This window comes from Perna viridis, chromosome 7 (genome assembly GCF_037379345.1).
Source record: "Perna viridis isolate PV_CMFRI_1.1 ecotype Kerala chromosome 7, ASM3737934v1, whole genome shotgun sequence".
NCBI classification, from domain to species: domain Eukaryota; kingdom Metazoa; phylum Mollusca; class Bivalvia; order Mytilida; family Mytilidae; genus Perna; species Perna viridis.
In genome coordinates this window covers 34,093,146-34,116,989 of record NC_142451.1, presented here as the reverse complement: position 1 = coordinate 34,116,989, position 23,844 = coordinate 34,093,146, and the positions used below count along the sequence as shown (strand labels likewise).

Here is a 23,844-nt window from a genome sequence, read left to right as displayed (position 1 = left end):
AAACCCCAGACCTCAGAGGAATATAACGGTAATGGTGATATCAAAGTATCCAATAACTTCAACTGTAAATCCATTGTCAGTGGAATGTTTTAGTTTCCTATAGAGAGCAAAAAGAGCTGTTTGGGCTTGATCTATTAGACGCTTTCTTGCAATAGTTTAACTGCCGTTTGAATTGAAAACGTGCTTAGATATGTATACGTCTCTACTACTTCTACATTTTTAAAATCAATTCAATCTCTTTCATGTTAAAAATTCCTCTTAATTGCCTAGATCTAAACAGACATTTCTGTTTATTGGATATTTTTTTCCAAATTTTATTAAAAACAATTACCCTGTCTGGCCTTAACGATGTATTTTTAACAATTACTCAATTCAAAGGTGTAACTAGTTCAACTGTTTGATTTTTTTTTTCAGTAAAATAAATCAAAATGCCATGTAACTTTATTTCTCTGTTTATAATTACATTATGTTAGCTTAATCAATGTCCTGTATGTGTTTATATAGGAACAGGAAGATGTACATGTATAGGAGAATAAGATCAAAGTCAACATTCCTGATAATAGCATATCCTGTTATTTCATAATTTTTTTTCTGACAAATTGGGTATGCGGTTAAGAGGATTCTACTGTACATAAATGACTTTACTTGGGTGATGTGCAGTTGAATATTCCAATTGTAGATTTCATTCATATACATAGATATGCGAATCTGTCCCCTAAAAAGTCCCTCGCAACATTTCCCGCTAAGTTTGGGACATATTTCAGGTCAAGGAATGCCACCTGTCGGATATAGTATAGACTATGCTTTGTATTGTTGAGAATGAACTTTATTTAATAATATCTTGAAAAACATAAAAAAAAAAAACTAACGCATGCATTGATATAGATCCTAGTAAATATAAAGATAAATAAAGAAAATCAAATTGTGTGTTACAAAACATTGATATGTGCTTACACATGAATGTATACGAGAACACTTCAAGAAAATCTGTCTGTATCTTGGTCATCTTCGTGGCGGCGGTGGTGATAAATACAGCAATACACTGAATTGTAACACAAAAGAAAAATACAACCTTTTGATGTATACACTCAGTATTTCTACACTTATGTATTGTTAAAAATTACATTACGAATTTTCAACAACAAAAAAATAACACTAAACACAATGTTTTGATACTGACAAAGTTTCGACCGGTTGGCGTTTGAAATGTCGATCTCTTGAAAATGCTAAACCGTACTAAAGACGTAAAATACAACAGCCATTAACAGTATGAAAATTTAGGAAAAATCATTGTCATAAGTAATTTGACGTTGTTTTAACATTTGCACTGCTCAATGTACCTACAAATTAATGTACAGACAAATCATTAGTCATTGATGGATTGAAATGAATGTGAAGAATCTATAATGCTGCAAAGCTATTTGTGTGAATTATTTTAGAGAAAAGACTTGTCTATATTAAAAAGTTTACAAAGATTCACAAGATAACAATTTATGTTGAAAACCGATAGGTGGCTGTGTGTTTGTTTTGTTTTATACTGTTTCGTTTTTTTTTGTTTTGTTTTGTTTTTTGTTTTTTGTTTTTTGTTTTTGTTTTTGTTTTTTTGTTTTTTTTTCTTGTTGTTGTTGCTGTTGTTGTTTGTTAGTTTTGTTTTGTTTCCACACCTTTACTTATACATTTGAAGTAGTTGCGATCATGACCTTTGACCTACGCATTCCAAATAATCAAGGGATGAGTCTTCTTAAATGGGATTATTTATATGGGCAAGATTTATTACAAACGGTTTAAAAAAAAATAAATAAAACCAAATCATTCCGTTGAACTTATTTGAAATTCTTCAAATATACATCCATATTCTTTTGAATATGGAGTAAGGTCAATTTTACATACGTGGTCATACCAATTTATTTTTTGGTCATTTTTACAATAAAAATTTAGTACTCTTTTAACTTTAAGAAAGTTGATGAAGGGCGAAATGTAAAATATTAAAAACAAAAAGTAGCCATTGTGGATTAAAACTGTTTATTGCTTTGAATACCACAATTATAGAATTCATTGAAGTTCAATATATTTCCAATGTAAACAAAATACTTCCTTAGTGCCTGTTTATATACGAAAATATTATTTTTTATCTTTTTTTTAAATAAATAAAAATAAGGAAATTAATTATTGTGTGCAGCTAGAGTCTCTTGGATCCATTTTCTAAAGTTCAATACTTTTGCATACAATCCTGGACTGTGTGCTTCTGGAAAAATGAAAATAAATAGTATTCATAAGAATTGGCCTAGATAGGAATAAGTAATTGATGATAGTGCTCGCAATCGTGACCTTTTCCAACTATCAAAATGTAAGCAAATCACACTTAAAATATTGGACTGTTGTTAACTCTTAAGAACCTTGCTCCACACTCAAGTAACCATATGGTCAAAATAGAAACAGAACAAATTAAGTCGTTAAACACGAAGTTGATACCGCTTCTGTCTGTATGAAATCGAAACAACATTTTATCTTGTTCATAGCACTGCTGAGTGTTGCTACAATTGACATACACCATAGTCACCTTGTGATACAACGCACTGAAGCAACCTCTCATGGTAAGTCCGATATGTACTAACTTACACATCCCGTTTTCCTATGATATTACACTTTTTATACCACTGATTTTTAGTTACAAACCTGCACAACCGTTACCCCAGGATACCACGCCTTGTAAATACCACTGGTTTGACGTTTTGCACACAAATGGTCCACCACTATCACCCTACAAAGATTATTTTGGCAAATAATATCATTGAAATGTGACATAAATCATAAAGTATATAATACATGAGAATAACTTCTAATATGGAATTCAAAAGGCCCGTTGCTTCGATTGTAAACATGTTATTTAGTTCAAACGTGCTTGGCATATTTTCTTGATATAAACAAACTTGACTGTGAATATTGGACATCGTAGGAAGATATTCCATATGTTAAAGTAAAGTTGTATGGTAAACGTTCACAAGACACACATGGTGTTAGCAATACTCAGGTGTATCAATAGGAACCATAGCGGATCCATTATCATTAATGTTCTAATTAAAATACTATGAAATAAACTCCTGCTGGACTTTTTTTTAATATCTTTTAGAAGTCACCATAAATAAAACTGAAAAGGCTTGCATATCTGAAACAATTTTTGATTTTTACATTATTATAGAAATAATCTATAGTGACCCTATAAAGCCTTTTTTATTCTTAGTTTTCCAACATTTTAAAAAATTTTCATTTTCAATGTATAATCGAAATGTAATAAACATACCTGACATGAATCATGCCCGCCCTCTTCATAACCAGCGCAAATCATGTTCTTAGTTACTTCACCGTCATTTGATGCATTACATTTCTGGTTATTGTAAATAGGCAAAGTAGCTTGTTTCAAAAGACCCTCACAGCAAGTTTCTGAAAGAATACAAAAACATTTTAATGCAGATGTTATGGATGTATAGCAAGATTTAATTGTCGTGACGTATTTGTTGAAACCACAATGAAATTATAGTATTTTGGCAATGAATTGTTTATTGTCTTTGTAAGTGGTGCAGCTTATGAAAGGAAAATGTATTGAAAATATATTTTTTAGGTTTGATTACGTATGATGTCTAGTTTTCTAAATCCTGCGACTCGATTAAAGATTACCCGATACCTTAATTCGATATGAAAAACTATGTGATTATTGATACATAACTGAATATAATGTTTAACAAGCTTGAATTGTGGAATCGGAAGTAAACAGCTTTATAACAAATTCAAATGATTTTGGACTTGACTTTTTTATGAGCAACTCGGCGGGTGTTTCTAAAAAAAGCAGAGGACACTTACCCTACCGGTGCACCTGGTCCATGCTTCCAGTTTTTAGTGGAGTCCGAGTAGCTCATTTGCTTTTGTTACTTTGTATGTATGATTTTAGTTACCTCATGTTCTTTGTTGTGTATGTCTGTTTTCCATGTCTGGTCTTTGTCCCTAGATTACATTCATTTGATTACCGCTATAATCTTGGTTCCCTTCACTTTTCTTAAAACAAATACTAGCTTGAACCTACTTTGAACGTCACCCCATCCTGTTACTATACACATTTTACCATCTGGCGCCTCTAGTTTGGGAAGGCAAACGGGTTTTACGTATTGATTAAACTGTAGAGGAGCGTCTAATTTAAGTAATGTGACATCAGTGTCGATGGAATCCATATCATACTTGTCGTGAATCAGAATTTTAGATATGTTTCTGGCCTGTTGATGTGGGTCTGTTTTGTTGTTGTGATGACGTCCAGCAATAACTGTCCACTTCTCATTAAATCGATCACTGTTAAAATTGCGTGTGAAGTACAATGTATGTAAATTTACAGTGTTTCGGTTCAAAATGTTTATTAGTTTAAAAGATAAAAAGCACATAACAGGCACAATTGTTTTCCAGATAAATATTCGCCTAATTTCGGATCACCTAAAGAGATTTGAATGATAAAAGAAGCAAAATAAACGTTATATTGTTTAATGCAAATTGGAGTGTTTTCTTCATAATTTAACAAGGAAAAATTCATGTAAATAAATATCAGATTTTGTTTTCTTGTATTTTCCTTGTATTTCAAAGTTTGTGATTGCACCAAACCAAAATTCTATTTTTTCAGGTCTTATTAAAAAAAACCTACTGAATGGAATTAGATTAGACCAATATTGACACTTGGTACGCCGATAAATGATGTCATTCTCTTACTTCTTTGTTTATTTGTAGCTTAAGATGAATGAAAATATGGACTTACGTTTCGAAACAATGTGATGCGGTGAGAATCCACTGTGGGTGAATGATAGATCCACCACATGTATGATAATTATAAACCTGAAGAGAGACCTGCCAAGGCCAACTATTAGGAATAGCTTCTCTGCCCCCAACAATTCTACTATTTACTTCTATTGGTTTGAATGCTGGTATTCCGCATGTATTGCTATTTGCTGAATAATAAATGCGATTTAATTATTTTAAAGGTGCCCATGGATTTTCAACGTAATTCTTGCTTCTTTTCAAACAATGATGGTCTTTCTATTGTTTGTTGCTTGCTGTGTAGTTATTAGTTCAACGGAATGATAAAAAATAATGAGAAGTAAAAATAGCCCATTCAGTGCCACATCCGTGAAAATGTTTATGCCATTGTTTTATTAAAGTGGCAAAAGAAGACATTGCACCGAGTTTTTCTCTATACCATTGTTATATTTGGTTTATGAGAATAAATGTCTTGTCTTGTCTTGCATCACATTTTGTCAACCAGTTGAATAATAATAGGACAATTAATTGAATCCTTTCAAGGCACAAGTAATTCCATTTTGTTTATTCACGGTAACCATATTGTTATCATATTTATTTTTCAGATTTTCTCCATAATTCCTATTTTCATCATAAATTTTAAATCTTGTGATCAGCGGATTGGCATTCCTGTTTTCACGTTTTGGTGACAGAAAGTCCAAAAGTGAATTTTTAGAAATTCATTTCACACGTTAATTATCTTGGTTTATTACTCCGGTACATCCGATAAATCATTGCTACCTGTATAATAAAACCTTATCTTTGGAACTCATGCAATTCTACTTTATGACCGAAATTCGTCATAAAGACTTTTGAGACGTAATAACTACACAATTATTTTTACATCAAATTTTGAGTCCCAATGACCAAGTGTATTCTAAGTCAAATTACTGGAAATTAGTAGAAACCAATTATATGGTAAAAATAAATTACCACAAACAAGTTCATCTGTTTCATCCCCACAATCATCTTTACCGTTACACGTCAACGAAAATTGGATACATTTCTGGTTCCCACATCTGAATTCGGATACGGAACATTCAGCTAAAATACAATTGCATCATAGTATACATGTTCAATAATTGTGCACCTGCTTGATATAAAGAAGGGTAATAACAAGTATTGAATAAAATAAAATCCATGCAGTGGTCAAAAGGAATAGTCAAAAGCCATATTCTATGAGACATTTTGTTTTTTTTCTTTCTTCCCTAATAATATATGTCAAAATACTTTATCCTTTCAAATTTATTAAATGAATTTGATCATAATCATTATCAAAGATTTTATAGTTTGTGTAGGTTGCAGAAAAAAACTACCTCTGTTTTATCCCTTATTATAGGAACTGATTTGTGTCATGGTCCATCTCTTTTTCTTAATATTGAAAAAATAGAAGCTATAATATTTGTAAAACAAACTTGTTGTTCATACAAAGCAATTATAGTTTATCAAATTTACGATCGTTTATTTGTTTGTCTTTTTTTCTTTATTGCTGTTCAGACAACATTTTTCTAGTATAGTCAAAGCATTAAGCAGTTTATTTTTTTTTTAAAAAATACCAGTAAAGCAGAATACAAATATTAAATTAGATTTATTGTAGTCATGTTATATATGAATTCAGATTAAAGTTTATTAGAATGAAATATTTTTAATCTAGTCCCATGCTCCTTTCATCCCTGTTATAAAGGCGTCCTGTGCATTTTAATTTCACGCACTGTATGACATTTGTGTATCTTTTTACTTACGAAGTGGATCGTGTATCTTGTAATGTAGTTTGAATCCAAAACCTCCTAAAGTATAGTCACTGACAAATCTTAAAAACATGTCGTTCGTCCTAGAGGTGATCGTCTCTGGATAAATCATTCCACATACTTTGTTCAACAAAATGCCATGATTATTTTTGCCATCATAAACTGACAGATAGTCATTTAGACAGTTAGTAGCGTCTTCCAGATCAAATGTCTGGAAAATAAAAAAAAATACAGATTAGAAACTACCTCAAATCATCCAAAGTTACAGTTTGCTACTAAGACTATTTGTTTATGCAACAAACTGGTATGCACAGGTTCCACAATACCTAGAAAGTTTTCGCCCTGCTTCCAAAAATCCTACTTTAATTAGCCAAAGAATAGTTTAAGTTTTGATGTACACCTCAGATCACAACTATCATTCCTGGAAAGTTGGTTAACATTATATGTGTTAAACTTTAAAGTAAAACCTTTAAACAAATGGACTTCATTTAGAGTATTAAAGAAACAACGTCTTATTTACTAACGTCGAAATATAGTGTAATGACTTTATGTTTCGGGGCATGAATGTGCCATCTACAATTTAGATCAGAGGGATATTCAGTTGCCCCATCATAATGATCCGATAGTATTGTTCCGTTTGTCTTCGTCAGCAGCGTTGCTGAATCTTCAGTACAGGCCGGTAAATCTGCATCGGTTTTGGCTAAAAAAAATTATATTGAACAATGAAACTATTTGATGCAGTTATCTGTTAAAGGTTGTGTTTAGCTTTCAAATGTTGAAACTTTACGTAAACTGTTCAATACAATATGAAATGCGAGCTCACAACCAAATCACTTTATAAAACAATACTACCTGTTTAAGTGTAGATTTAAGCAACGTTGAATACTCTAAGACTTAAACCATCTCAATATATATGAACAATGTGGAAATTTTTATTCCAACTTGTAGTCATATCTATGACGTTATAAAACTGATTAATATGTAGTTGCACAAATTGGAATAGTGGTCATTTTATTTATTTGTAATTCTGGCTAGATATTGTTTGAGATTGACATAGTGATACATGATATGCTACTATAGAGAACGGTCTTTCAATCCTTTTTCATGTAATCGGTCGTTTTGACTAAAATTTTCAACTGTGTTTATTTAAGCGTGATTATGATTGAGATTCGGCAAAAGTGCTTATTTAATAGAACTTACGAGTAGCGAAAACAGTTTCATAGGTAGCGAATATTCCATCCCATTGATATGCCTTATCAGCATAAAAGACTACCATCGCATGGTTGCTTTTTGAGTATTCATCGCGTGGATGTTTTGACCCACAGAGGACAGCAAGAGTATCATCTCCAGCGCTCAAGCCATCGTAGATGCGGACACCATCGTATTCACACGTATGGGACAGTTCAGTGTGGAATTTGTTAAAATGGAATTTAAACAGCGAACCTTCTGGTCCAGAAAATCTCCATATGCACCGTGTATCTTTCGGATATTTGCCATCTTTACCAATTGGTGTCTCAATGGTTCCTTTGGTGCCGTTATATTGTATCCATTGATCACAATTTGATTTTCCAGGTGAATGATGAGAAATTGTTGGGACGCTCGATGCTTGAAAAACAATAAGTAGTAAAAATTTTTTAACCAAATTCGGGAAAAAAATTCATCAAGCCCTTGCTACAAATTCGATTGTACCAATTTATTTTAAAAGGCAAAAGGTTTTAATTATTTAGTTTCACACAAAAAAATATAGCATTTGATTTGAGACTAATTTTAGTAATGATGATCATTCACAAAAATCTCAAACATAATCCTTTTTTTTTCTGTTGCCAAAGGAGTATCTGAGCTCAAAGTTATTTTTTCATTGTTTTGACAGTTGGGTGTTTCCTTTCGAAAGATGTAATATAGGCCAGTTTTGGTTTCACTTCCAGTTTATACAACCGGGAAACTAACTTGATACAAAGAAATCATATTGCCTTATGTCTAAATATGTCTTTGGCTAAATATCCAGTATTGAAAAAAATGTGAACATTGGTTAGATTAGTAGTAATTGATACTTGAAAATATGGTGAGATTTCTTCCATCATCTACAATAACTAAACAGTTACATACGGTCAACTGCTTCCCAGTTGATGCGAAATCCTTCATAACTAATTTCTTCGTCAGTATGAAATTTCACTATGCTATGGTCACTCCTAATGTAAACATCATCCGGTTTTTTATCTCCACAGAACTCATCTGAAAGACAAAATACAGGAATTATATTCTGAAGTGCTTAATTAGCCTAATTATAGTATCACTAGTGGGATCTTTCCTATGAACAACATTCTAGAAAGTTTGGTCTATATTTGTTTTTATGGCGTCTTTTTTCGGTCGTTTCAATATATCCTGAATATCACATGCTGTATCAACCTGAGATATAGATATGTGATATAGATTTTACATTTCATGTTCAATATATCATATTTAACCATATTTCAAGTATGGTCTGTGAAGAGAGGCGATATAAGGTTTCTGATATAGGTCTAGGGCTGTGTTATAGGGTAGACGATATAAGGTTTAAACAAACGCATATAATGCATATAAAAAAAGTTATATTTTAATCTAAATATATGATATATTGTCATATCTTAATAATATAGAGTGGCCATATTGACATTATATACAAGCTCGCTCCTTTATTGTTCTCATTGATTGAATACCTTATCTTTACAAGTACAAATTGCAATTAAAATTTTAACCAAAAAAACACCAGAGACATTCTATGCATTTACGATATTTGAAACGATTTTGATGTTAATTTTTGTATTCTTCCTCTATCTGACTGTGATCAAAAGCAATTAAGGTTTTTTTTCTACATACCAATGAAGATCATTGAGAACTCAACATACCCTTCTTTTTAAATGTTTCAATGACGCCGTAGAAAGTGGTTGTTTATGGTCGTCCTTAATTGTCCTAACATATAGACTGGGTCTTGACATACATTGTCTTTCATATATCTATATTTTAAGAAGTTGTAAACATTCGTTTTTGTGTTCAGACTGATTGAATGTGCCTTTACACATTACAAAATTTCAATATTAACAAATCGGTCGGCCCTTAGTCATTTTTATCATATTGGTTTCTGTGGGGAAAATCATCTGCCTTGATAAATTTATCTGTCGATATATCATATTTGTTTTTAAAAAGTTATATTGGCATGAGATTTGTCACTATTTCATTTTACATGTATTTATTTTCGGTAAATGTTTTTACTGTTACCTTTGAAAGACTTATATCATTTGTATTACCTTTCATTCAATACACATGTGCATCATATGAATTCAGTAAGATGTACACATTTTTTATACCGCATTGTTAACTTTCCTTTCATCTTTGGCAACATCCTTTCAGCACCTGCGTATGGAGTTTTCATATCACAACTCATATGTTATGCCAGAGCTTGCTGTAACTACCCATGCTTTTTGTATCGCGCTAGACGTATCACAGTTAGGCTTCTGGAACAGGGCTATGTTGCTACAGAATATAAGTCATCACTACAGAAGGTTAAGGGTCGTCATCATGAACTCGTGGATCGTTACGGTGTATTCATCTGCACCATGAAAACTGATTTGTTCATCGTGTCATAGTTTTCCTTTCATCTTTCGTCTACCCTGGACGTGACTATTTATGAGCAACTCGGTGGTTGGTTCTAGAAAAAACAGAGGGCGCATACCTTACCGGTGCACCTGGTCAATGTTCTAGTTTTTAGTGGAGTCCTTGTTGCTCATTTACTTTTGTTACTTTGTATGTATTATTTTGGTTATTTTAAGTTATTTGTTGTGTTTTTCTTTGTCGGGTCTTTGTCTCTGGATAACATTGTTTTGATTTCCGCTAGAATCTTAGTTCCCTTGATTACTCTTTTAAATAGATACTTAAGACATGTTCGTTCATTTAAAATGAAGCATTATGATAAAAGAACAACAGTGCATTAGTACTATTCTGTACACAAATTGTACAGAAACACTACACGCTACTTAATAAAACGAAGCTTCGTCTTAGTATTGATAACAATTTTTGCTTTTGACATAGTACTTTTATAATACATTGCAGTAACAAATGATGCCAACGGTATGAAAAATAGTAAAACACCCTAGCATCGGCGTCCTTTTAAAAACTTTAAAAAACAAAAATTAAGTTCAAGTGTCGTATTGCAATTTCACGTATTCAGCTAATGAACTAAAAACAAACCGGGAAATGACAAAGTTTTCTGTTAATCATCTGTCTGACCACAAAAAAACGATTTCAATGAATATACAATAACTGAAGCAAACTCACTGACAGAACGAATGTATAATGCACGAAGAACATTACATAAAATAAAAACGAACACTTAACAAACACCAATGAATTGTAATTGTGTTCCCTTCGTGTGGAAGAGTAATCAAGGGAACCAAAATTCTAGAACACATTAAATAGGTGAACATAACAAATGGAAAGAATGCATAGTGGTGGTAAAATTTCATTATGAAAAAAACGAGCGTATTTCACTAGAATGTAAATGTAATTCAAGAAACCAATATACACTTCCAATAATTGTAGAACAAAATTTTGAAAAGTAAGAAGAACGGACACGTGAGAAAATAAAACGTCTTATAAAAATTTCCGGAACAATATTTTTGTCCATTGCGATATCATTTGACTGTCTTGCACTAATTCTTATACTGTTATTACAATTAGATGTCGTTCTTAAATATCATTAAAAGATTGACCTAATATAAGGTTTAGTTATAAATAAGATAAAAATTAAATCGAGGAATAAAAAATTACTAATGAAAAACAAACAAAACTCTTATTCCGTAATCCGTAACATTATGTCAAATGTCGGGTTATTCTTTCCTATTAATCGGACATGCTTTTCATAAGATGACACGACCGGTATCTTGTATCAAGCAGGAACTGATCACCTTTCGCAGACACCTGAGTGATTCCAGGGGTTTCTTGTGGGTTCTTGCTGGCTGTTCCTCTATGTGTGAATCTTATTTTTGTCTTTCTTGCAATTGATTTTTGTCCTTGTCATCTTATATGTTAATGAACGCTTTATTTTTATCTTCATGGATTTCCACTATCAGTTATGTTTAACATGTAACAGAAATTTGTTAATCTCAAAATCATATTATTATTCAATAAAAATGCTGTAAAATGTTTGTAAATCATTCTGATATTCAAATAAATACGCGTTAACAAGTTTCCCGGCACTTTAACAACAAAGTAAGTTAGAAGGTACGTCTTAACTAACAAAACTAAAAGGTACATCTTTACTTATTTTTCTTCACCATAAATATCTGAGCGAATGTATGTTTTGTTACCATTTTTTCACTAAGAGAGTTTTCCGATAGGCTCGACTGGTAACGGACAAAAACAAGTATAAAACATTTCGCTATGGAGTAAATTGATCGCAAAAAGATCTCATTGTTCTTGTAATGTTCTCGACAATTCGTTTCTGCGTTCGTAGAGAAGTTTTATGTTCCAAGTTCGTTTGCATTAGCATGTATACCATTTTAAATATTTAAGTTGGACAAAAATTGAAGATACAAAATTAAATTGCAAAAATCCTTAAGATTATTCAGTTCAAAACTAGACATTGCCCTTAACGGGGCTAATAACCCCATAACCTGTTTAACTTTATATATTTGATGACCAATGTGGACACAGGATCCATATTGGACACAATTTTTATGGGTGATAAACTGTGCACTTTTGACCCACAATGTTGCTGCCATTGCTAAAACACCAAACTCCAAACTGTAATCAGTGCTATATTTTTTCCAACAGAATATGAATGAAAATTTACTTTAAACATAAATTTCTGACAATATGCACATCCCAGTATGGTAATTTAACATCCCATTAAGTTTCAAAACAAGTTGCAAGTTGTTGAGGAGGAGTTGCGGACAAGACATGAGACCAATTTTTTTCCGAAAAAAACTAATGACCGAAAGCATGCACAGACAGAGAGACAGACAGACAGACAGACAGACAGACAGACAGACAGACAGACAAACGGACGGACAGTGTAAAAATTCGTTTGCAGGGGTATAAATATGAATAAAATGCAATCATTCTCTGATTTTTTTCTTAAATTCGATGAGCGTTGTTGGGAAAATCAAAGCTAAGAAATTATTTTCTGTATTTCTAATTAAATCATTAAAACTAAAACCAACCCTAATATTACTCACCAACAAATTCATTAGTTTTACCATTAAATATTGTTAATCTGTCAAAATCACAAGCCGCTGTACTCTCTTCTACTGAAAATTCCGTCTCAAAAGATATTTTAATAAACTGAAAAAAAAAAAACGATACGTAAGAATATTTTTTTCTACTAGTCATTAAAGTTTATTATTTTATTTTTGTAGAGAGATAACACTGACCTACTTTTACACCGATTGTTATTTCACATGTGGGCAATTTTTTAGCCGTCATCAGACAGAACTTTAATTCGATGTCACTTACACAAATAAACAAATCCAATGAACAAATTTTACTCTGAATAAATATGCTGATTAATTTAGTTTAATAAAATACGATGAGATCAAAAATAATTGGCCTCTCACCTCTGATCGGTACATGTTGCATTTTACCCGAATAATCCAGTCGTTGACGTTTTACAGTCGTTTATATTGAAGTTGTCTACATATGTTTGAGACGCATAATACTAGTAAGCCATTTGATGATAAGCTAGGGAAGAATTATCCCTGTGAAATTATGAAATAATCAATCCCAGAAAAAGTAAAATATTAAGAGGGGTGCTGAGTACGAATCAAAAGAGCTGTCTGCACTTTTCATGCGAGGGCGGATTGAGATATTTACAAGAAAGGGGCAGTGTTTCCGAAAATGAAAGGGGTTCAAGTCTTTCATTTGCTCATTTTTTGCCAAATTGTACACAAACTTATAAACGAAAGGGTGATCCAAACTCCGTGTTTAGATACGTTTGAAGTCGATTCCAGTCATTTCCTTTTATCTGATTCTTTCTTTTGCAATTTGACGATAATTTGAGATGTGCATTTCAAATGATCGATATAAATTGAATGAATGCTTGAGTACTTTTTTAAATGTGTTTTAGATTTAGCCATTTCAGGGAATAGTTATAAGAAAAAAACTTGTAACAAGCATGATGTCAGCAACTAGTATTTTACACATGATGTACCTTTCCTTGTGGAACATTAATGTCCCAATGACAATCGGTAGCGTTGTCGTATTCAGTCAGGTTAGTAGCAGTATAGTTAGCACTAGAGAATGAACCTAAAGTTCCGTTCTGCCAAGATGGGTTACCACAGCCCGATGATCCTAATAAAAAAGGTTTCCTTGGGTTTGAAAGTTATAGTGTAGTATAGTATAGTATAGTAATAATAACAAATGTATAATGTGGTGTAATATTTGGAAAGCAATAGGACACAATTAGTTCCCATTGATAAACTGAATTCGAATAGTGAGGTTCACAATATTTACCCTAAACTGTTTATAAACTTATTTCGTGTCTCTCATTTACCATGTTGTGCTTTACAATGAAGTTCATCTGTACCCTCCAGACAGTCATCTTCACCATCACAAACGTAGGTTTTGTTTGTGCAGCTTCCATCACCACAATGGAATTCTCCAGGCTCACAAGTAGCTAAAAGAACAGTTATCCTGATAGAAACATAGAATCGAAATGCACCATAGTTATTGCAGGAGTGATAAAGTAACTGTACAATATATATAATTTTTTTTTTTTTTTTTTTTTGGTTCAAACGTTTGGTTTTTTCTTTCTTTTTTTTTTAATTGTTAAAACGCTTTAATATAGCATAGTAGTTACACTGAAAGTGTTCAGATATAGTTAACTTTACACGACAATTGTGCATGGCATAAACGAGGTCTTTCATCAGAGCTATCTCCACAGTCGTCTTCAGCATCACATAGATAATCACGTGGTATACAGAGCTGTGTATCACATTTGTATAACTGTTTTCCACAAGCGACTGAAAATATTGAATGTTAAAATCTCTATATTGTTGTTAGCTATAGTTAAATAGTAGAAAAACTAATCTGTATATAGATTTATCAATATGGGGTAGGCATTGTCTAAATCAGAGAGCACCGTGAGCTTAAACATACATGTACTATGATGTACCGTCTGTGCGGGACTCGAAAAATAATAAAGGTGTTTTTTCAATAAATGAATAACTATTGAACAATTTTTTTTCCAAAATTCCAACCCCATTCTCTCTTAAAATGGTCAATAACTTGGCACCACTTCGCAATACTTTACATTTTTTATCCATTAAGGGCATCTCTAGAAACATCTATTTCAGTTTTGGCCTGTCAGATCAATCTGTACAGATACCGAAAATATTACGGTTGTTCTCCACGGATGGTGGGAATATTTTAAACGTATCATGTGACGTACATTAAATTCAGACGACAGCTGCACATTATTCCAAACAAGAACATGATTGCCTTTCCTATCTTAGAAAAGCTATTCTTCGATTTTGATAATACAATCGGAGTTATATATTTTTCCCAGGCGGGTTAGGTTTTTGACAACAGCTACAGTGGACCAGCGGAGAGACACGTACGTACATCCACGTGTTTCCCGTTTTTAAAAACATAACATTCACTTCTTTGAATACGTAAAAAAAATAGAAAAATACTTGAAAACTATTAGAAACTATGGAACGCCTAAACTGTCTGATGAGATACATATTTGTTTACGTGTTGTTAACTTTATATTACTTGCTGTGGTTTTATAATTACATATGGTCATTTTGTATTTACGTTATGTAGGAACATCTTTACATTATGTCGTTTTGTCTCTACGTTCTGTCATTTCGCCTTTACGTTCTGTAATTTTGTCTTTACGTTCTGTCGTTTTATGATTACGTTATGTCAACATATATTTACATTATGTGGATTTATCTTTACGTGCAGTGGTTTTCTTATAACGTGAGGTCGTTTCATCTTTACGTTATGTCGATCTCTAAATACTTTATGTGCATTTTCTTTTCTTTACGTGCAGTGATTTCTTCTTTACGTGATGTGGACAAAAATTTCATGATGACGTGTGACTCCGGAACTTTTCGATCAAATCAGTCCGTAAAAGGCAAAATAGACGTCACAGCGCCAATTAGAAAAATGCTGAACGAAATACACTTGGGTAGTCTATCCAGTCACCCTAGCGTATTTATTCTATAGCAAAAAGTAGCTTATTTGTTATTTACGTTCAATATTATCACAATTGATACACCTAGGACTCTGTTGATGACTAGTGGCGATTTTCGTAGTCATAATATGTTTCATATAATTCAAAAAACATGGGAAATTCGACTCCCGCGAAAATTTGCATAAATTCGATAATAAACCACCAAAACTAATTTTCAAGAAATGTTAAAAATATTATCCCTATCCCTAGAAAACTGGTCTCAGTATCAAACATAATTTTCATTCATAGCATACCGACACTGTGAAACTCATATTTTAGGCATTCATAATTAAGATAATGATTTACTCAACATATCTGATCAATTCAAAACAACACTTTTTTGTATTTTTTGGCTACTTTTTATACCTCGTTGAGGCAAAAATCATTTTTAGCTCACCTGTCCAAAGACCATGTGAACTATTGCCATCACTTGGCGTCCGTCGCCGTCCGTCGTCGTTAACAATTATACAAAACTCTTCTCCCCTGAAACTACTTAACCAATTAGAACCAAACTTGGTATGAATGTTTCTTGTGGTATCCTCCATAGAACTGAAATTGGGATTTTTGTTTCGTCGAAAAACATGACCACCGTTTACTAATAATAGTACATAGGGGTCAGACAATAGTTTTTTGCAAATATCTCCAACACCGTTAGGGTTTGCCAAATTCTTTTTATTGCTGAAATGATCCTTATTATAAGGCTTACTAAAGTATCCAGGGAGAAAAAGTTGTCAGACCTTTTCTTGTTAGAGTTATTGCACTTGAAAGGTGAAAAAATTTTAGCCAATATCTTGAAAACTATGATGGATAGAATAAAACCTTAAATTGTTGAAATGATCCTTATGACACGACCTACAAATGTTTGTGGGGATCAAACTTGTTGGGTGACTCCTTGTTAAATTTTTTGCCCTTGAAAGACAAACAAAATATGCTTTTAACAGTTTTCAGCCAATATTTTGAAAACTATAATAGATAGAATGAAACATTCAATTGATAAAAGGATCCTTCTGATAAGTCCTACCAAAGTGTTCATTGCGTCAAAATTATTGGACAGCTCCTTGTTAGAGTTGTTGTCCTTAAAAAAAAAACAAAAAAATAAATAACTAGGTGAGCTATTTATGGTCCTTGGAGCATCTTGTTTAGGTTTTTTATACTTCTAACTTCTTTTTTTCTAAAATTCACATATGTATGTATTAATATGCTGCCAAATGTCTCAGCTTTACAATGATACCAAGAAAGTTGCGGTAACACTTGGGTTTTGTATCAAAATGAATACAATGGAACTCTGTCTCATAGAAATCGCTTAAATTGACATATTTTTCAATGTCAAAAACCCTAGAGTATTTATTCTTCAGTAAAAAATGGCTTACTAGTATTTGTTTTTTATGTTCGGGATATTCACAACTGATACTTCTTGGATTGTGTTGGTGACTTGTGGCGATTTTCGTAGTCAGAATTTATAAAACCAAAACAAAAAATAATAATAAAAATAAAAAATGCAAAAATGGGGATTTCAATATTCCCGTAAAAATTCGCATAACTTCGACTCTACAAGATATTACTCGATTAAAAAGTCTCAAATTTTGAGATTTTTTTAAAATGTTTTAAAATTTAACCTCTTCCCCGAAAAAACTGGTCTCAGTATCAAGCATAATTATCATTCACAGCATACCGACACTGTGAAACTCATATTTTAGGCATTCATAATTTAAAAGATAATTATTTGCCCAATGTATCTGAACAATTCAGGCGTGTAATTTTTTTATAGGGTTACAATTACTATAAAATCGTAAAAGTAGAATTTACAGAATTTCTTATATATCACCCGTTATTATCTTTTTTCAGAATACCGTAGTTTAAACAAGCTTTTGTGTGATACAGATTTGTATAGTGTCTAAGCTTTCAAATCGGCCAGATAATTAATATTTGAAATTTTCCAAGTAAAGTTGGTGCAAAAATTACCACCCCTACCCATGACAAAAACCTCAACAGGAACAAAAATGTTAATTTTTAACATATAAACGGCGTACACTGGGCATGTTGCGGGCGATTGCTTTCATTATCGATGCATCCAACATATTTGCTAATTTCAAGCGCGTAGGCGACAATAATGTGTTTTTTCATAAGAAGGGAAAATTCATAAAGAAATTCAAACGCCTGAATTGATCAGATATGTTGAGTAAATCATTATCCTAATTATGAATGCCTAAAATATGAGTTTCACAGTGTCGGTATGCTGTGAATGAAAATTATGTTTGATACTGGGACCAGTTTTCTAGGGGTAGGGGTAATATTTTTATTTATTTTTTTCTTTTTAATTCTTTCTTGAAAATTAGTTTTGGTGGTTTATTAATGTAGAAATAAATTTAGTCACGCAATAACTTGTAGAGTCGAATTTATGCAAAATTTCGCGGGAGTCGAAATTCCCATGTTTTTGGAATTAAAAAAATATCTTTTGACTACGAAAATCGCCACAAGTCATCAACAGAGTCTCAGGTGTATCAGTTGTGATGATATTGAACGTAAATAACAAATAAGCTATTTTTTACTATATAATAAACACTCTAGGATGACTGGATAGACTACCCAAGTGTATTTTGTTCAGCATTTTTGCTAATCGGCGTTGTGACGTCTATTTTGCCTTTTACGGACTGATTTGAAGTTTACACCAGATCGAAAAGTTCTGGGGTCACACGTCATCATGACATTTTGGTCCACACCACATGAAGAAGAAACCACATCACGTAAAGAAGAAATCACTGCACGTAAAGAAAAGAAAATGCACATAAAGTATTTAGAGATCGGCATAACGTAAAGATGAAACGACCTCACGTTATAAGAAAACCACTGCACGTAAAGATAAATCCACATAATGTAAATATATGTTGACATAACGTAATCATAAAACGACAGAACGTAAAGACAAAATTACAGAACGTAATGACGAAATGACAGAACGTAAAGACAAAACGACATAATGTAAAGATGTTCCTACATAACGTAAATACAAATTGACCACATGTAATTATAAAACCACAGCAAGTAGTATGAAGTTAACAACACGTAAACAAATATGTATCTCATCAGACAGTTTAGGCGTACCATAAGAAACGATGAAATATATTTTTACTGAAACGTAATCTAAACCTATATTTTTTTTATTTGTTTGATTGAAGGAAATGATGAATTTTCTCCATAAGGACAGTCACTTTTTGTTACTTCCGGGACATGACTTTTTTGTTAGTATATTGGGGACCCTTAAGGGAACTTTAGAAAGTACACGTAATAACCGTAGAGCTCACACCGCTTCACGGTGCTCGCTATAAAAGCATTACATTATAAAAGAATTTTGCGCAATTAACCTATAAAACCATTTTAGAATCGATCTTCTAGTTGGTTAGTCTGAAGTTGAACAAAATGGCATTATACTTTATTTTCTGTGTACAAAAAAAGTATTTTGCTTCTCATCAGTCAAAATTATAAAGTGACCATTACTTTCGGGTTCATAAAAAAAAATACACTCCGTAACCAAGATATAATTATAATAGCTCATTTGAAATTTCAAAATGATCTGACCAGCAGAATAGACCTTTAAGATAAAAACTGTTATCGTTGTGATTATGTACATGATTGTTTATCTAAATCCCATATATATGTATATCAGAATGTGACGACTCTATTCGCTACACTTCTCAATCGGATCAAATTGATAATTTTGGTCATTCCCTCCGCGGGACTCGAACTCGTACCACTGTGACATTTGCCGGGTCATTCCTCCTCGTATGACTCTAACTTAGTACACGATGTATGGTAGTACGGGACAGTTCATTAAGGTGTTATTATGTAGGTTAGAGGATCAAATTAATGATGCATGTCACAATAAATCAATATTATACAAACGTCTCAGAATGTGACGACCCCGTGCAGATCCGGGAGTCAAAAGAATAGGCCTGCAGCAGCGCTAAGCTTGTCGTAAAAGGCGACCAAATAGTGCTCAGAAACCTAGCCGGGGGCTAGGCGCTTTGCCCACAGAGCAACTGGGATGTGTGCCCCAGGTGATGGAATGGGGTACCCCTGGCGTGTTACATGCTGGGGTTGTCAGGCTATAATACGGAAAACCTGACCGCAAACCATAGTGATGCACCGTGTTGGGAAAGATACCACGTTCCTCGCACGTTAAAGAACCCTGATGTGGTATTTGATAGGAGTATGAACCTTTGCGCTCCGCCACAGTAGGCTAAATTGCCCGACCCTACCCATCTCTCCCTTTTATCTTTAGGCAATCAAATTTTGTTGACCCTATCATCCTTGTGTCCCATCCCATTTTTCATTTCATGTTCATTTTACCATCCATTTCATGTTCATCGTCTGAATATAGCTGAAATCTTGCTGCTCGGTCGTTAAACCCCAACAAACAAACACACAGAATGTGACGACTCTATTCGCTGCACTTCTCCATCGCCCAGAGCCCAAGATTAATCCTACGAGGAGGAATGACCCGGCCAGGGAAAGCTACATTTTTATATAGCCTAGACGGTCGAGTGGTCTAGGGCGCTGGACTTAGTGCAGGCGATGTTGCCATAGATGTCACAGCGGTACGAGTTCGAGTCCCGCGGAGGGAACGACCAAAAATTTGCATCGCAAATTTGACAGTTCTAACAACGTTGAGAATTTTTCAGACCCTTCTATAAGTTTACGTTATCTTCCCTGTATCAATTTGATCCGATGGAGAAGTGTAGCGAATAGAGTCGTCACATTCTGAGACGTTTGTATATATACATGTGTATACATTAATTACATTATCCTCTATCATACATAATAACACCTAGATGAACTGTCCCGTACTACCATACATCGTGTACTAAGTTACAGCCCTAGATTAATCCTACGAGGAGGAATCACCCGGCCAGCGAAAGCTATACTTTATATAGCCGAGTGGTCTAGGGCGCTGGACTTAGTGGGAATTTTTCAGACCCTTATATATATATATATATATATATATACTCTCAAGAACAAGATATACACCTTCCCAAATGCATTTTTAACCATGAAAAACCGCTTTCAATTATTCTGTACAACTGTATGCATTTAATCATACTGAGAAACCAAATTCATACTAAGCAAAGGAACACTTCCTAGGGTGCCTATTTATGCAAGTTCAACACATATCAAACCTCTGTCACATCTTTTCCATCATTTTAGCTGACAACAGCTCTGTGTAAGTTTCATGCAATAAAAAAAACTACATGAAGTAATTACATGTAGTAACTACATGTATATGTACATCTTTTCTTAATGTGCATTTGTATCTTACAAGTTAACAAGTTGGTGAGTGCATATAGTCAAAACCTATAACATCTTTGTAAACGCAAACACATGACATTAATAAATCTATTAAAATAACTACATTTAAACTAAGAAAAACTTCAGTACACAATATTTACATAAGCACAATATTCAATAATAAAAAACATAAAACATAATTTGGCAATCTAGGGGTTACTCGTAGAAAACTAACTTATTATAGAAATTAGTATCTGGGGGGGGGAAGCCCAGCAGATACATGGAAGATGTAAAAATGAAAATACAAGTGAACTCAAAAATGAAAGGAACAAAAGTACATTGTATCTGGGGGAGCCCAGCAGATACTGTATAAATTTTGTCTAATCTTAGTACCTGGGGGAGCCCAGCAGGCAAACCTACATCCTAAATCTTAGTGTCTGGGATAGCCCAGCAGACACGCCCACCTATCTTAGTACCTGGTGGGAGCCCAGCAGACACACCAACCTATCTTAGTACCTGGGGGAGCCCGGCAGGCACGCCTACATCCTAAATCGTGTCTGGGGGAGCCCAGCAGACACGCCTACAACCTTATCTTAGTACCTGGAGGAGTCCGGCAGGCACACCTATTGACGTTTGGAAGCTGTGGATTAGATATCTTCGGGGGGGGGGAGCCCGGCAGATGCCACAACTGATTTCTAAACATTGAAAAAACTTTAAGGAAGGAAGGGGAGAACAAACGTATATAAACCTACATTAAAAATGTACATGTAATATCAATATCAATATCGGTTATATTCAATTTATATTTGATATGATTTATTCTATCACATTGTTATAGGATCGAAAGTAATTTTGATACATGTCAAATGTGCATCCTTACCCGATCCCTGCTGGAAGTGGTATCTAAATTTAAATCCAGTGAACTGGCTGCTGTCATCAGAAACAAACTCTACAAACAGGTACCGTCCAGATGATACAACTTCAACATCGTCCTTTCCACAAAACTTCCCGATCAATTTTGCGTTTTTGCTTTGTCCATCGTAGATGGCTACAAAGTCATAGTCACAACTGCAATGGAGATAGCAACCTAAGCATCAATCAAATCTGTCTTCCGCCAAATTTCAATTACTTTTTGTGAACTAATGAATTACTTAGTTGAGAGAAATAATTTAGACAGCATATGCTTCGAATCAAAAGTTAGGGGAATGATTTAACACAACAGATCGTGAAAAGTTTTAATACAGAGGTTTGTGGAAAGGGTAGAAAGGTGTAATATAAAAGTTTGTCGAATGGTTCAATACAAAAGTTTGTGGAAATTAAGTTTAATACAGAAGAAACCAAATGAATTTCCTAGTAGAAATGTTACAATTGATCAACAATTGATCAAAGAAACTGGTCATACTTAATGTCGGCTTCCAAGTGAAAAGCTGCAGTGCTCAGTCTTACAACTCTTCCTGCAGAAGCATGTATTTTCCAAGTACAGTATGAGTTAGGACGATAATGATTATGACCATCATAGTTTTGAGAAGTAACTAGTCCATTAGGACGTGTCAGAACACCAGCACCACCACACCCAGAATGTCCGTAATCTGCAAATCAAATAGTCCTTCCACCATTTTCGAGAATTCGTTATAAAATCAAAGTACCGATTATTTTACATTTTTTATCTGTAAACATACATTATATATATAAAATTCTTATAACAGAACTAAGGTTTTGATTTGTTTCAATGTTTGGTCGGAGATGTATTCATAATATTGCCAATACGGCGTATTGCTATGTGGAAATACAAAATAATCACACAACAGAATATAATTTGATCCAATACAAATATTACAAACTTATATATTAATAACCATACAAAAAAACACATACAAGCAGTAATGCGGTGCTTATTTTCGTAGATTTATCTGTTTGCAAATGTATATATATAGTTTATTGAAAAAAATTAAAATCAATTTAGACATTACGTGTTTACCTGCTTTAGAAAATGGAAGTAAATATCCAAATAAATAGAATATTAAAAATGGTCGTGACATTTTTGGAAAAAATGAATTGCGACCTCCAAGACGAAAAGATAAGGTTTGGTATAATGACACTGAATTATGATTAGTCAGTTATTTCTTAGGTATTACAAGACTAAAAGATAACAAGAATAATGTTATCTTCGATTTAGGTTACTGTCCTGTAGGGCTAATATATATGACTAAATGTGAGTCGTGTCCGTTACTTACCGGTAGGGTAAGCGTCCTCTGTTTTTCTAGGAACACCCGCCAAGTTGCTCATAAAAAGTCAAGTCCGGGGTAGACGAAAGAGGACAGGAAAACTATAACACGTTGACCAAATCAGTTTTCATGGCGCTGATGGATACGCCGTAACGATCCACGAGTTCATGATGACGACTATAAAACTTTTGTAGTGATGACATATCTTGTAGCAACATAACCCTGTTCCAGAAGCCTATTTGTTAGAATTCTAGCGCGATACAGAAAGTCGGCGTAGTCTCGGCAAGCTGTCGCATAACGTATGAGTTGTGACATGACTCCATACGCAGGTGCTGGAGGGATGTTGCCACAGATGAAAGCTTCTTAAATTTGACAAAGCGATCACTCAGTAAGGACGTAGGTAAAGAAAGAAAGTTGTCCTCGTTTCATACCACAAACTTCTAGATTATGATGCCGATTGCCCGATGATGTTTACTGCAATTCTGATCTTGTCAAACAAACTATCATAAACAAATTATGTCTCGACCGCATCTTCAGTTTTCAA

General features: G+C 33.4%; 1 protein-coding gene across 1 annotated transcript; it reads right to left on the bottom strand.

Moving 5' to 3' along the window:
- Positions 1-2,001: 2,001 nt before the first annotated feature.
- Positions 2,002-23,197, bottom strand: LOC148612411 (suppressor of tumorigenicity 14 protein homolog). The gene is made up of 17 exons (XM_088593832.1): positions 23,054-23,197; positions 22,478-22,664; positions 21,956-22,143; positions 14,441-14,572; positions 14,104-14,226; positions 13,762-13,901; positions 12,791-12,896; positions 8,685-8,810; positions 7,779-8,183; positions 7,103-7,278; positions 6,573-6,789; positions 5,764-5,874; positions 4,793-4,982; positions 4,079-4,338; positions 3,302-3,441; positions 2,677-2,761; positions 2,002-2,245 (listed from the first exon to the last, which is right to left on the bottom strand). Exons 1-17 carry the CDS (start codon positions 23,112-23,114, stop codon positions 2,163-2,165), a joined length of 2,730 nt encoding a protein of 909 aa, XP_088449958.1. The 5' UTR covers positions 23,115-23,197; the 3' UTR covers positions 2,002-2,162.
- Positions 23,198-23,844: the final 647 nt, after the last annotated feature.